General features: G+C 35.0%; 1 protein-coding gene across 1 annotated transcript in view; it reads right to left on the reverse strand.

Moving 5' to 3' along the window:
* Nucleotides 1-17,228, reverse strand: part of GRIK2 (glutamate ionotropic receptor kainate type subunit 2) — a gene marked incomplete at both ends in the record, with an annotated part of 375,780 nt that overhangs the window by 222,988 nt on the left and 135,564 nt on the right. The window contains one exon of the mRNA XM_084262244.1: nt 2,374-2,555. Coding sequence (XP_084118370.1) covers nt 2,374-2,555 — 182 coding nt within the window. The remainder of the gene's footprint in view (nt 1-2,373; nt 2,556-17,228) is intronic.

The raw sequence follows: 17,228 nt of genomic DNA on the forward strand, positions 1-17,228 counted from the left end.
CTATTTTGATTAATACTAAGCAGTAAAAGAGGAACCCAAGCTTGTGTTATATGTGTGTACGTTTTTTCAACCATAGAAGAAAATACTCCAATCAAGTCCTGAACAGCAAGATACACATTACTTCAGTAAAAATGAAGAAGCAATCTTCATTGTATTACTCCATAAACTCAAATGTCCATAAAATACCTTAATCTGTCTTGCTAACAACATAATACCAAATAGTTTTTGATCACTGTGCATTTTAAAATGTTCACAGTTTTAACAGCATAAGAACAAATATTTGCAGGTACAATTTTAAAGCAATGAAGTATGATTGTATCATCACTTTTATTCATGAAGGGCATTTTCACTGGAAAAGCATGTATCTTCATGCTCTGCACAAAATTTGCCTTAGAATAATATGATTCATTGAAACATTTTACTATGTATACTGATTTTTAACTATTTTTGACATTTAGAAATCTACACAAGTAAGCAATATTTTCTTCCTTTCCAGGAATTATTAACGGAATTTTTTGTCAAGTCACTGCCAGTTAGAGCTCCTTAAACTATCCTTAAAGAACTATCAGAGTTCTGAAAGCTGTAGGAACCTTTTCACTTGTGACATTGTCTGAAAAATTATTAAATAACTAGTCTATATGTTCTTTTCCAAAGAAAAATTGAAAGTTTCAGTGAATTGGAAATATGAGCTGCAGATCAGATTTTATAATATTTTAGACAAGACTTCGACAAAAACTGCAACAATGCTTTTCCAAAGCATGCCTGTACCTGTTTATTTAGAATTCCACAATATTTAGAACTACTGTATATTGTCCCAATAGCAATTTAAATTCTCTTAAGCACAGGAAAACCATTATCTCATGAGAAATACTACAGCTTCATAAGAAACTGTATAACTATAATCATAGTTAGCTTTTTTAAAGAGCTTATATTGTTGTTGTTTTAAAATAAAGACAAGGAATCTTCCTCTGTATACGTAACACATTTGCAGTCACCTGTATGTTAACTGCTTACAATCATCAGGTCTTTCACACTCCACAGAATCTCTACACAAGAACATTTTATATATGCTCCTGGTTCTGCTACATGCTGGTATTGTGGTTTTTGGGTCTTCTTTCTCTCACTTTCAGCACTTCTCAGAAGATCTCACTCCTTTTTCCTCTTCAGAACACCATCATTTCTCTGCTCTTAACATTAGTGCTCTCCTAACCTTTTAAATTACGTCTGCTTCCCTTGTTTCCTGGTGATGTAGTTACCACTGAGATTTGCCTTAATTTAATTATGCTTGCCTGAATGATGGGATTTATTTTTTTGATGATGAAGCTTTGGCCAGAATACAGTAGTTATTTCACTGGCCTCGTAAGGTACAGGGATTGTTTTGTTTTGTTCTTTTATTTCCAACTCATTTTCTTTTGCACCAACTTCATTGTTCATCTTTCCAGTCATCCTCCCAAGAAGAAACCCCTTGTCACATCTCTTGAAGTACTCTATTACCAGTAACAATTGGTTAATTAGTAGTTCAAAAATGTATAAAGATTTTTTAATTAATATTTTTCAACACATACTGGTAAACACTAGATTTAGAATGACAGAACTAAATAATAAATAGTCTTAACATCCTTCCTGTCAATTTTGACAGCAAGAGCTTACATTCACCTGCAGAACTACCAATTTTAGACATACTTAAAACATCGCAATATTGCAATACTGCTAAAAGTCTACAGAAACTGTATAAAGATATAAACATTCCTAAAAGAACTGTTCCTCTATCTTCCTTCTATAATATTTAGGATGAGCAGAGTAGTGTGATACAACAGTTTATAAGTAGATTTTAAAAAGTTGATGGCTCATTCTTGGGTCCTGGGGCACAATTAGAGACACAATGCTTTTCGTTTTCTTCCCATTTCCCTCTAGCTATATGTTTTTCACAATTCTGTATACTTTGAAAGTTTCCTTTCACCTAAAAGCTACTAGGCACAGTATAAATAACATATCTTGATGTAGTTATTGTCAGTACTACAGATTTGCATTGCCATCAACACATTTTCCACCTGCATTTTTAAAATAATTAAATGTGCATTTAATGATCTGGGGTAAATGACTAGAGTAACTAACCAGGCTGATGTTTAGCAAAGAGCAGAAATCACCAGCAGAGGTTTAAACTTACTAGGAATTAATAAAAGCCTTTTAATCAATGAACAATAAAGCAAAGAAATTATAGGATACATGTATGTTTACTAGCAATTTTAATTGTAACTGCAACAATACCCTTCATGTATCTTTAATGACAGACATATTTCCAAATCTTAAATACATTTTGTTTTCAATTCAAAATGTACAGTCTGCTAGGAAATGTAGTCTAAACATGATTACCTGTTTCAAGATGCCTGCTGCCATTTCATGACTGCAATCAAAGATTACATGGAATTCTTTGCCTCTTTTCATCTCCTTTAACAATGGCTTTGCATCTTTTGTGTCAGCTGGTAACTGACGGATTTTTAGTCTCAGGTTGTATCGTGATGGAGCTTTGATGAGCTCTTGTAATCGAATAAGGCCTTTAAAGAAAACAGAGGAGTCAAAAGAAAAGATAATTTTCTAGCAGGAAAACTTACTATACACTTTCAACGTTTCCTGAATTTTTCTCCCTTCTCAGTAGGTTGCAACCCATACATAAAAATTTTATTAAAAAAAAAAAATTAAATTAATTATTAGAACTCATAACACTTATCATTCAAGTCTTTCTTTTTCCTTAATATTAACAGACAGTAGGCAGCCTCAGTTAGGATTACCTTAAGACCGACAAATCTTCCTTTAGCATTACCAGGCAACTATGATATTCCTCTTCAAAGAAGGTATGTAATTATTCTAATTCAATTAACCAATCTCCCAAACTACTAGTTTGCAATCAGATTAACCCATCTCCCAACTAATCTATCAGGTTTATATAGAAAGTTGTTAATCATCTCAGCACTGTAAAACACTCTCATATAAATCATGTGAGTTGTTGTGGGTTTTTTTCTTGATTATCCAGGAAACAAAACAAACATATGCAGCAGCAGAAAGACTGAATAAATTACTCATGCCATTGCATTAATTTTCAATACTCTACAATTTCATTTTTAATTATTTTTATTATGGAACTAGATGCAGGAAAAAATTTCAAAAATTCTTATTGCTTACATCAGCTAACTGTGTGGTGTGGTTTGCAGATCACTGCTTGCTCAGTTTAACTGTATTAAAATAACAAGGAAAAAACAAGTCTGCTATATAGTAGCTGTTTATTTTTATGTTTGCCAAGGGAAATACCAAAGTATTCTGCTGTGCTAACTTCCTTCTTGCATCGGACCATGGTCCACTTAGTGGCAATAACAGGGGTTACTGTCCATCACAATATTTGCAGTGCACACATATAATACACCCAAGTGCTAAGACATGTAAGCTCTGTTTAACAATTCATTTACAGCGGGATCCAGGCATAAAGTACTTCTTAAATCTGAAATAGCTCACATCACTATATCAAAAATATCAATCTAAATCACTAATTATTATTTAGTTGTCATCATGAGCATCACCATCTAGTATTAAAAAACCATGGTATTTTACCTTATATCTCCAAATATTCTTCCTGGTTACAGATCTGATTTCATGAGATAATGTTGTAATGCAACATGGAACCACACTATAGCATCAGTAAGAAATTGTGAACACCTCTGACAGTATTTATTACAGGCTTTTTCCAACATAGAATGTTCTGAGACATTTTAATAACAGTATTGCTATGGGTGTTTTTGCTATGAAGATTTTAGACTGCAAAAAACTTCAGTCTAATAATTTCAGACAGAACCAGACCAATAGAGAATAAGTCTGAAAGACAAAAATCAGTCTTCTCTGTTCCACCATTCCCTCTTTTTGTCCCTGCAAAGGTTCCACATTATTTTCTCAACAGTTTTTGCTGAAATTAGCTGGAAAAGGAATTATAGATAACTATGTAAAACCGTCCTAAATTAAGGCTGCAGTTGTACAGATCTGGCAGAATATCCCAGTACATCTCTTACAGCCAAAAGCAGAGTGGTGAAGGACAGTCTTGCTATTTAGCCCATCGAGGAATTTTTTCTTCACTCACAAATCTGTGTCACAGATACAGTATCTCATATTTCACCACCATTTCTCAATAATATCCCTTTCACACAGAAACATTCTCAACAAATATTATTGGTTTATTGTGCATAAGAGTATACTAAAATTTAAGGTCATAGTAAAATATTTTAACTCGAGGGGATAAAATATAATCCCACATGTTCCAGATTATTTGCTATTGCTTGCTAAAAGACAATTGGAAAATTTTTATAGCACAAATAGCTTGTAAATAATTTTGACTCCTACTATATCCAGTAGTCTTATTTCAGACTTGCCCTGCTTTCTTTTCTTCATTTTCTTTTGCTTGTTTTGCTTTGAAAAGAACATAAAAGCTGCCATTAAAAAAAAAAAAAAAAACCATAGAAACATCACTATATTTAACAGCAATCTTTGGTAGAGATGCTGAGGGCAGAACAGATACTAAAACTGTAATATTTTCTCAAGACCAGACCTGGTCCCTGCTTGCTAAAAAACAGAATAGCTAGGGTATATGTGACTTCTAAGTAAATGGAAGATGTACATCTACATGGTTGTAAAAATAGTACTTTCAGAAAATAATTGCCATATTTACCTCAAATTCTAGAATGTTTACATAAAATTAATTCATGTATTTAATGGATTTAAGACTTAATTTCTAAATATTATTGATTAAATATACTTAAGAGCTATATAAAAGGTGTCTTTTCTAACTCAATCTATACATCTACTGCATATTAATGCCATTTGCAGATGATCTGATACAATAACATGAAAGCAAAACTTTGAAATGAATGACATACCATACTCATAGCTATTAACCATCTTACCAAACAGATCTGTCAACAAGATGTCAACAAAACCACTTAGGATTATCCCCAAGTCTTTCCCATTTCCTTAAGACCAAGAAAAACAAAGAAAGTGTTCCCTTGCAGCCAGAAAAACTTAGATTATTTCAGATTGAGGGAAGGACCACATTTCAAAGCAACCTTTGGTCAAAGGGAAAGCTCTGTCACTTGCTCACTTGCTCTCATATCCATGTATTTCCACTTAAGAACTACAAATCACAAAAGTGGCAATATGGGACATGTAGTATAACACACTGCCAGAAAACAAATCAAAACGAACAAAAATCCTGGGTTTTAATGCTCGCCAGTCAAACATGACTAAGACAGACAGAAAGACAGTTTTCCTATATCATTACATTAGTTCAGATAGTGCTGTAAAAGTGTTTTGCCGTATAACAACCATATCCAAGGCTGATATATGAGCTGTCAGTATGTGAACTGCAGACATCACACTTAAGAGCAAGAAGACGGAGGGGGCAGGCTGGGCAGATTTTAAGTAGGGGGCGAGAATCTAGATAGACAGACATCTTTGGGACTTTGTACCCCTGAAGTATTCAGATATTAATATGGACTTCTGGGATAAACTGTATTTTAACCTCCAAGTAATATTTAGTGGAAAAATTTACATGTCATGCTGAATACATTTACCACAAACCTTCTTCAGTCATTCCTTATAGTAGATCACAACTAGAAACCACTGTGAGTGTGGGAGTTTAAGACAACATGAAACTCTCCAACACAGCTTTATGTCACAAATGTGTGGTAGAATAGAGATTCTAATCAGTTTCTCAAAACAAGTATTGATCCCTCAATGGGAGAGCATTAAACAAACTGCCAAAGATGAGAAGTCCACAATTTGCTCAGAAAAATCATACCCATGATATGAACAGAAAATTGAAAGCCATTTAAAAAAATAAACATTACTGGTGAAAATATGCTAAAAGAGATTGAAGATTAGGAGATTCAAAATTGCACTGCTGTTTGAGTCTCAAATGGAAGCAATGATTACAAAATATGCATCTTCTCAAAACAAGGAAAATCAGAACTGTGTCTCAATCTCCCAGTTGGTTTTGAATAATAACATGATGACTTTTCCCTCAGGATTTTTGTAATCTCAGATATATTTAACTTTTTGTTTTTCCAGAAGAATCAATTTTTATTTTATACAGGAGACAAAGAATGAATAAGGCATTATAGATTATTCATAAGTGCAGTTATCCAAATCTGCAGGTGGAGTCGCTTAGTACAAGACAAATCACACTTGTTATTATTATGGTTATTGCAGTCATTTGAGAAAGGAAACACCTGGGCTTTATTCCCTGTTCTTTTACGTCTATACTGAACTATTTTTCAAGAATAGCAAGAGGCAAAAGTAGCTTTACTCTACTGTGCAAGTGCTGGACTCAGCCACTCCAGAACAAAACTTTGTGGAAGCATCTTTCAACCTAATTGGGTTTTAGAAGATGTTAAAGTGATTATATAGTTCAAGTTCTATAGAAGTAACAGATTCAATATTTTTAATATCTATCAACAATTAAAAGTAAATCTGATTGTTCTTTCTTGACTGCAAACTGCTCCTTCAAAAGCTATGTTTACTTAGAAGGGCCCGATTCATACACTTTATTCATATTCTCAGCTGTTACACTAATCACCTTTGCCACACCCTTTGAGACAGGATAGACAGTTAAGATTGTTATGGTGGGATGGAAGGAAGGATCAAAAGGCGGCTGCTTACCTCTATAGCAAGTCCGTAAATTCCAAAATTTTACTAAGCAAATTGACAGGTCCCTTGATCTATTCCCATTTCTTGCACCACTGCAATAAGAGTTTTGATCTTTTGCTGCCAAGGTTTGTTATTGCACAATGGTATGAAGAGTTTTGTGGCTTATAGGAAGGAGACTGAAGAATATGTCTTACAATACTCTTACATCTACTGACAAAGCCCTGCAGGGTGTAAGAGCCAACAATTGAACAACTTTCTTCCAAGTTTCAGAGCATTACCCAAGAAGATGAGTAAAGTTTGTGGCACTTCATGCTCTCCTCAAGAACCTAATTGGGCTGGTCAGGAATTAAAAAGAGGAAGTTCTCCTTTTCATATCATATCATGACTGGACTACCCAACAGAAAGGGGAAATCCCACAAAAACTTGAAATAGAAGATTTACAATTGCAGGAACTAATACCAGAGCAATCAAAAACCACCAAGGAGAATACTATCATGAGGATAGTGTCTGTTTGCTAGGCTACGTATATATCCAAGAGAGAAGCGATGAGCAATAAACCAAGTACCATACTGTGAAGGGACTGAAAAATCTGTAGAAGCTACCAGAGGAACCTGAGCATGAGAACGATGGGACAAAAACCTGTGAAAGTGCACCTGTACAGTGCACTGACTGGACCTCAGAGCTCAGGTAGTACAGATATGCATGCAAGAAAATGAAGAAAGATCAATGTCTTCAATAACTGTAAGAACAGATAAATGGTAACTAATGAGCTTCCACAAAGGGGCTTATTTTATTTACCTTATTTTAAAGATAAAGCAGATCTGAGATGCAAGGACATTTCAAATTTATATTTCAAAGTATTTTGTTCTGTCTTCATAAGAGGGAAATGAAAAAGAAACCTTTTAAAGGAAAGCTTTTAATGGGTAATACTGTTTCTCATAGCTTATACATATAACAGAATATTTAATATTATTAATAGTCACAGTTATAACATACTTCCATTTTTAGAGTTATAACATATATTTTTCATTGTCTTTCCAGCCACCAGATCTTAAGTTCAGATAATTTATGCCAGGCACAAAATGTGTTCCTGTCTACTAAAGAACTCACTTCAGTAGTCCACCAGACCATCCACTACAAAAGAATATTTGTTCATCCTTATCCATACTTAAAAAAATAAATCCTTGCTGGCACAAGTTCAACAGTTTCCAGCTTGCTAGGCTCTCACGGGAACTATTTTGGAAAACAAAACTCCCTCACTTGCAAAGGCTGCTGCCTCCCACACAGAGCCCCCTGGAGATACCGCTTGGCAGTTACTGTGAAGCTGTGTCATGGGTGGCAAGTACCACTACCACAGCCACGCTACAGCTTCTCCCTGCAGAGAAGCACCTCACAGAACAAAAATTCAGGTAGCGCTGAGCACACGTCTCTCTGGTACTTTTCTCTGTCAGAGCACTGGTGGGTAAAGTGCGGAGAAGCAGCATTTCCTTATTGAGCATTCGTGGGAACTGAGACTAAGTAAAGGGTTTCTAGGCCTGGAATGCACTTCAAAAATAGGCTCTTGCAAATATAAATCAAAGGCTGAAATTTTCCTTCCACGCTGTACCTAGTACTTTTCTTATATAAAGTTAAGAGCTGTAACTTTTCCTCTGTTACATCTGGATGAAGGCACCAGAGATACCACCTGTGCAAGGCACAAGGGGATCCACCATGACATACCCCACACAGGACACAGCCACCTCCAGCCAGTGCTGAGCCAACCTTAATGGCAGGGGAAAAAAATCCCAGTAAGCACCAATGGGAGACAGCTGCCCTATTCAAAAGTATCGAAGAAACACACCAACCACCACGCAAGGCTGGGGAGGCCAACTTTGGGGGAGGCAGCTCCTTGCTACAGCACACCCTGGCTGAGGGGGAAGCAGGCCTGCATCCATGCAGGGACAGACGGAGGAGGTGTGGCTCAGCACAACAAAAAAAAAGCTGTTACACACAATGCAGCAGAAACCATTACACAAAACAGCTTGACCCTGCTGCTGTCCCCAGTCACCTCCCAGGGTAAACATCAATGGATCGCATGTAGCCTACAGTGAAAATACAGTGTTTTCTTTCTTTCTAGGGAAGGGAAAGGCGTGTATTTCTGTAATTGCACACTTTTTTCTCACTAACAAAATGAGGAAATGGGCAAGCTGGCTATTCATGATCAAAGTGGTGAACTGTTGGGCACTGAGAAATAAAGTGTCTGGATCAGCAAGGGACACTTTCAAAAGGGCATGTATGTAGCTCGTGTAGCCAGTGAGAAAAAGAGGAATCAATGAAGGGAGGAACATAATATTAGATCTACAAGGACAATGAACCTAAGGATAAAGTTAGTCCTTTCTTCACCACGATTTTTGAGGAGATATTTGTCAATGCAAAAGTACACATTTCAGCCTAGAATATTTTAAAGCGATTTATTTACAACATAAAAGGAAGCACAGCTCTAAGATGAAATGCTGGCCCCTTGTTTTATTAGCATCACAGGATGCCAGGGTAGTTTAAAAAAAGACAACAAACAAATAAAAAAACCCCAAAACAACCATTTGTGTGGACAAGCTCCTAAAAAAAAATATCTATTTTACAACAGTATAGAAATAATAGCTGCAGTTTGGGAATGTACTTCCTGTAGTTTCTTTCACCAGGGACACCTTTTTCCTGTCCCTTTAAACTCTCAATTCCTTCTTTTAGCAGCCACTGTGATCAAGTCTTACCTCTGAATGGCTGGGAAGAATGCGGTGTGAGTAACTCTTTTCAGAAGCTGCCATCAATTCATCTTTAAGGAGAGTCCTGAAGGAGCAGTTTGTGAGCTCTCCAGCTGGCATCTTCCTCCAAAGAGATCAATCACATTACCTCCTCGACATGTTCAACTTCAACCAGTCCAGGAAGCAAGAGCCCCAAGTTTGTTTTAAAACCTGTGTCTCCAGCTCAGCAGTCTTGCAAGTCATTGCTATGCCACCTGGCCTGCTCATCAAACTATTTATCATTTCTGTTAATGCTGCCTTTGTGCTGCACAGGAAGAATGCAAGCAAATGCGCTTTGCAATAGGCTGAACACATGAACCTTTTTCTGTACAAAAGAACACTAACGCTATTTTAAAAGCCACTCCTATCTTCAGAATCTCAAAACCTTCAAAAATTGTGATATATTGCTTTGTAGAGCTACCAGAAAACTATTTTCAGCAAGTTCTTTCCTCTCACACCTCTCTGTTCTCTTCTTCTCTGACAGCCCCCTGACCAGTTTCTCTGGTTACGTCTCAGAAAAAAAATCATTGTGTACTGGGCTTTGAAAGGGGTATGGGTAGAAGGAAGGGAGGAGAATGACGGCTTATTGGCATCGATAGAATGCTTCGCATCAACCGGAGCAGTTCGTTGCTATAAAATGATTCACAGATACCGAACATCCTGAACAGATCACCCATGGACTCTCAAGATTAGTTTTGTCACCCTTATTCTCTACTTAAAACAGACCTCTAGTGAAAGGATTAAAAAAAATTTAGAAACTGAACTTGCCAGTAGCATCACTTGAACAGTGGGCTGTTCTGTGTTCTTTGAATATAACAGCATAATACAGAAACACTGTTAAGTACAGATAAAATAGAAATTAAGGGAAAAGAACTTGATGGATCTTTCTCATTTATTGATATTTAGCTTTTTACTACATTAAGATAATTTGCCTCCATTCTAGCAGCGTAAAGCAGCTTTCAAATTGTCAGTTGTATTTAAAACCATTTAAATATAGTACCAAAATGGTGTGAAGTGTCTTTAATAGAGGAAGAGCTTTAAAATACGTAATCCAGAAAAAATTATCTTCTTACTGTAAGGATAATTATTACAGTACCAAATTACCAGCTTTAGAGTCCAAAACTTGGGGAAGATTTTTCACTCTTGTGGTTGAAGTATTGGAAAGTAATCAGAACACTATGTGTACATGCACATATGTATGAGCTTTGTGCTACTTGCAATCTGCAGTATTAGAAAGGCACTACTATTAGTGGAGATGACATGAAGAAGAGTTCAAAAATATCTAGCATTATGTTGACTCAAAGTATTTTTCTATTATTAGTCTTGATTCCTACTATAAAAATGACACAGCTGTATGATTTTTTTTAAAAAATAAATATTTGGTACCTCTCTTCAGTAGCAGTTTCACCAAAGCCAATTCTATATAACAAAAACTTTGTCAAGAAATACCACTGCTCTGCTCAGAATCACTACAGTTGAAAATTTAAGAATTAGATTCGTTAGGACAAGCCAAGATGCACTAGTGACGCATGATAATGATAGTATTTGCCAGAATGAACTCTGGAGGTCTATATGGATGACAAAATTTCCTTCTGGGGAGGGGAAGAAGTGTTAGATGTATAGAGGCTCTATAATGTCAAGCTGTCTGTAACCATTTACTTATTTCCTTATCAAAGCACACAGTAGTGACCTACTGCCCCCAACTTTTCTTCAGAGATACGGAACTCCTGTTTATAAATCAGACCGTCTTTAGACTATGTTTATGAATTCATTCTCCCCACGTGGCCTTTCAGCTACACAAACACACAAAGTGTGTTTCAAAACCAGAAGTTTATGCTGTAAGAAAAATAATCTGGTCATTGCATTGGGTTTTGGGAGAGTGTTTTTGTTTTGTTTGGGTTTGTTTTGTTGGGTTTTTTTAAGGGAAAGGGTTCTTTTTAAAAAAAATACTTTTTTGAGCATATCACTAAAAAACGTTCTAGTCACACTGAAAGATGGTTCTAAGTCACTGAGTATCAGAAGACAAATAAAAGTACATTATTTCCAATTCAAAATATTTTTGAAAACTTTTGCTTGAATGATAACCATGCCAGTGATCAGAGAAAACTTTTCAGTTTATGTAGCTAGTTTTCTCCTGGCATTTCTTTTCCCAAATCAGCATCATCTTGTAGTACTTACTGGCTGTACTAGACGGAATTTTTTGCTCCAGATATCACTCTTCAACATAGAATAATGGTACCAATGCCAGCAATCCATTTACAGGCTTAATTGTCTGCTGAAACAGTATTTCTAGCGCTAAAAGCTATGCCTATCTCTAAACCTCTCCATAATCGCAGCTATGATGCAGTCTACCAACATTTATCTTGCCTCCATGCTGACATATTGAGGTGTGTGTCATTCTCCGTCTCAAATAGCTGGACATTTATCAAGACAATCAGGCAGCTTTGCATGAGATGCAAAACTCAGTTTTTAGAAGTATAAAATAGAAATATTTTAGTTGTTTTTTTTTTTTTTCATTATAAACACTTTAGAGTTTCCTCTTTTGAAAATAAACTAACTTGGAAGATGAAGCATGCATGGGAAGGAGGGACATATTTTAATGTCTTTGGTTACAGATTTGGCACAAACTTTAAAGGTTTAGTGTTAGAGAGCTGATACTTGATTTTACCTTCACATCCACACTTCCAGATTCAACTGCATGTTCAGGTATAGTAATTAGCACCTTCTTGACGCATTACGAGAGACAGTCCAGTCCCAAATATTCAGATAATGCAAACTTTGCATATATAAGGACCTGACTCAAGACCTTCAACCTTTATCTGCAGCAGTCTTAGCCATTTTTGGTCCATGTCAACTCATCAAACAGAAGCTACTTTGTTGAAGTATCTGGGATCAACACTGATCGTACAAATGGTATGACTGTGTCAACAGACTGAGGAGACTTTTCTGTCACTGCTTGACCTGCTGATGCTGATACTATCAGTGGTGTACTACAGGAGAACATAGAACACAGTAATACTAATATCTGAGAAAAATGGTCTCATCTCTAAAACAAACAGAAAAAGGCAGAACTGTGTTTTTGACTAGAGATGTGTGTGCATGTGTATGTATTTGACATACAAGCCCCACTATTACGAAAGATCTAAAAGTGTCTAACTGAAGACAGAAAAAACCCTTTGTCTTAGACCACCAAAAATTTTGAAGCAATTAGTACAGGAAAATAGAAGTTTTTAAAAATATTTATAATTAATATTGAGGTTGAGATTATTAAAATTCCATGTGTAGGAGAGACTAGCCTTCAGGTTGAAAAAAATCACTGAACAAGAAAACCAGGGATCCAGGTTTAACTGCAAAGACAATCAGATTTCCATTCTGATACTGTGCATATCACTTTATTTTTCTGTGTATTCACTCTTAGCATCTGAATGTTAAATCCATTTAACTGCTGTTTCAGCATAACCAGATGTAATTGAAGTGCAAGGCAATAATCAGCTTTATTGTTTTCCTTAAATATGCTAAGTGAGCGCATCAGAGCACGGGTGTGAACAGCTCCAAATAGCCAATCCCAATTCAGCCTATTTCCAGTAACAATTCTTTTCTAATAATGGCTTCTCAGCACTGCAGTGAAAAAGCCCTCTACCCCATTCCACACAGTTCCATAAGAGGGAATCATTGGGCTGCTTAAGTTCAGAAAAGGCTTTTGGTTCATGCATTTTTTTTTATCTTGAAGATCACCAAAACAGGATGAAGAAAGCAAGTTTTTTCATACTACCTGAGTATTTAGCAAGCTGCAACATACAGAAGTTGGGGAGAGAGAGGGGAGGGAGAGGAAAAAAAAGGAAAAAGAAAATAAAATGACCACCCAAAGAAGCAGAGAACTGTCTATTTCTTACACTTTTTCTCACCTCTGTACATAGTATGTGAAAATGTAGGGAAAAATAACTCCATATAATTGAAGAAAATACTGAAAATTAATAAATCATTAAGCCTTTCATATTAGATTTGCCATGTTTTTCTAGTTTCAACAACACATGACATTCCTTTACATATGTGGATCTCATGATATGTCTGATTTAAAACACTACTATTATACAGTTTTCTTAACATGTTATTTTGAACCTTTCCAGAAAGCTTTATCTTAATTCAGTATGATTATTATTATTATTATGACAGCAATGACAATTAACAGTCCTGGGCATTTCGAAAGGATCCTTGCAGTAGTGTGAAGTATGATCTCTCAAGTGGCTCACATCTATGAGCAGTGCAGTTTAATGAGGGTGAAGAGGGAAAAAGATCTACTACAGTCAAAGGACAAACCAACTTTTGTCAAAGCGGTCAGAATCGATATCAAAAGAAGCAGAACAAGTTAGAAATTTCTAGCCATATCACAGCACTATCACTATTGTATCAAACTATACAAAACTAAATAAAAATAATATCTACTAGAGATTGAAACGGTTGTAAAGGAAAAGCAAATGAACATTCTAAACTGGAATTTACAGTAGGTAGGCACATTTTTTTCTTGGCAACAAAAGCAGTTATATTTTTGCTAAAATTGATAAGTGCAAGAGTAAAGACAAATCTAGAATTGAAGCTAAAAAGTATTAAGATGAAAATAGTTGAGCTGAGATTGACATAGAGCAATTCACAAGGGCTTGACATCTCAAGTGCATTTCACAGTGTTCCTTCAACCAGAGGGAAAAAAAATCATGATACTGAAGGAGCAAAAGTGTAGTAGTTTGTATAAATCTGAGTTTAAAATCATGCCTGTTGTGAGATGTGATACTGATTATGTCTCTATTTTCCTGGTTTTATTTTTCACTTAACTAGTTTTCCCATCACATTTTTCTATATTTGAAAATAGTGAATAAATTTTTCCAGTCTTCATGAAAGAAAAAAAGAGCTGTTTTCATCAAAACTTCCCTAGCCCTAGATTTAAATTATTAACTTTACTCAAACCCACAAAAGCAAACAATTTGAAGTACCATTTGGAATATATTCACTGTCAATGTAATAATTTCTGTCAATATTACCACAATTTTTGTTCCTTAGGCTTACAGAAAAATTTTATCAAGTATCTTAGAGATTTATTCTTATTTTAAACCTATAGTTTTCTTATTATAATATTGTGCTTTGCTGCAGTAAATCCAAATTCAATCCTAGGCCAAAACAGGGTCAGACCTGTTTTCCTGAAAGATGGGCTGGACTCATGCATTTTGTTTAATTAAATGATATTTACTTTTCTGTTAAAAAATTTAATTAAATTATAGAATTCTTCTCAAAGAACAACTACAGGTCCATTTACCAAAAGTAATATCAGAATTTAATTTCTTTATCTTCAGACAGCGAGCTAAAGTAATTCTTAACTTCCAAACTGCAAAAAGCTAAAGATTTGAAATTATTTTTAACTTCAGAACATCGTCCTTATCACTGGTATTTTCATATAATGCTGAAAAATATTTCTGAACTTTACTAAACAGATGATAAAACACTTTTCTTAGAAAAGAAATACAACAAACAAACTACCCAGGTACATCCAAATACCATGATTAAGTTTACAACATAACTACTGATTGTATTTTTACTTGAAATTACTATGCACAACACTTGAAATGGTCTGTACTTAAAAACCACTATGCAATATGTAATCAAGCAAGAAAATAGTTCTTCCTTCTGAAAAAATATATTTAAATTATTTGTGCTATTAATTATTAAAATTCTATCACATCTGAGATTATTAAGGAAGGCTTGAAAAGAATCAGAAGAATCAATAAAGATGTGGCTGTTTTTACAAAAGCCGCAAGGCTCAGTGAATGAACATAAAACTACACATCATTCCAGTTGATATGCCTGGGAAGCCTCAAGACTGTTTTGACCCCTTGACAAATATATTCCTCCTTTAGATATCCATTCCATTCAGTAACACAGAATAATTGATTAATTGATAATGGACAAATATGAAATGCATAAATATCTTTTTATTTAACATGCTGTGCTAAGCTATCCCATTCCACTCTGTATCTTCGACAAGGTTTATACACAAGTTTATTTATTAGCAAAGGATACCCACCCAGCCCTTGAAGAATAACCAGTACTGTGAATTCTGCATCTTTTTCACAGAACCCAAATAAATGCTAATTAACTTTGCACAAGTAAAAAAAGTACAAATATACAAAAATACACACAAGTATAGTTTTTATTCAACTGATACCTAATTAAAACAAATTTGAGGTTTCACTATAGAATGATAGAATCATTAAATTTGGAAAAGACCTTCAAGTTCATAAAGTCCAAGTGTTATCAGTGGAGTAACTTATTAGTTTATAATTTAGTATTTCTGCAGGTTTGATAGAGTCATTAGTCAGCATCAGTGATAGGGAATGGTCCCAATAGTAACCTTTAAAGTTCACCATTACCTGCATTTTCTGTTATGTCTGGCAAAAGCATGCTATTAAAATAAAAAAATAAAAACCAAAAAATAAAAAAGCAACCAAAAAAACTCACATAAAAAACCACCAAACCTTATGAGATGAATTTCCATAACCTTTAAAGGATACAAATTCTCTCCTTCTAACCTAGTCTGAGGTATTTGTTGATATTGCCTTTGATTAGTTTTGTTAGATGATACTAAAAAGGATAGCAAGAAAACTTTTGTCCACTGAATTTCATGGATTGTTTTGGATTTCGATGCACAGCAATGCAAATCACAGTAACAGTACTCCTTCATGCTTTTTATAATTATATTGTAGTCACAGCGTCCTGTGTTATGGTCCAAGGACACCAGATTATTATTTTACTTATCTTTAAGTAATCTTTCCATATTTCTGCCTGGCATCTCTTATTGAACAAACTTTACCTTTCCATATCAAAATTTAAACCTGAAATACATTCCACTACATGCCACCATGTCAGTTTGTAAGTTTCTGTTATAGATCATCACAATTGAATTCTTGTCTTCTAAACTCAGGTGAAATGCACTGTTATTGTATCAGTTGTCAAACGTTCAAACACAGTCTTTTCAACTCAGTTCTTTCTTTCTCATGCTGCTAAAAATAGATCTCAGTTATACAGATGTGTTTATAAAGGATAACAGCTTTTTCCATAAATTGAGATGCTGCTTAATTCATGTACGGAAAAACAGAGATAAGCAGGCTTATTTACTATCTCATTTTTTCTCCACCTTCTTAGTCACCTGTTACCTAAAGATTCTTCCAGCTTCATATTGCACTATGTGTAATCTCCCTAGAGAGAAATTTTATTCCCAGCCAAGATTTACATCAAATCACTCTAAAGATATTTTTTCTTCCTTAATCCTTTAGCAATGTTGCCCACCTACCATCATCCTACATCCTTTTTACACCAAATACATTTAATTCCCAAAATGTAAATTTATATTAATTGCAAAGATAAGTATCATTTTTTATTAGTAGTAGGGGAATAAAAGAAGAAAACACAATACATACACAAACACACATCCCCAACAAACCACAAGATGTAAAATACCTGCAAATAAGAAATAGAAAACAGAGTAGCTAATCTAGAAGGGACCTAAAACAACCATCTAGTCCAACTACCTATTCAATTCAGGGCTAGCCACGTTATTAAGCGCATGTTAAACACATTGTCCAAATACGTCTTAAATACTTGCAGACCTGAGGCACCTCTCTAGGAAGTCTGTTGTAGTGTTTGACTATCCTCCCAGTAAATAAATACTTCCTAGTGTCAAGCCTGAGTCTTCTTCTGACACAGCTTTGGCCCATTCCCACA

The sequence above is a fragment of the Gallinula chloropus genome, assembly GCF_964237585.1.
Source record: "Gallinula chloropus genome assembly, chromosome: 3".
NCBI lineage: Eukaryota > Metazoa > Chordata > Aves > Gruiformes > Rallidae > Gallinula > Gallinula chloropus.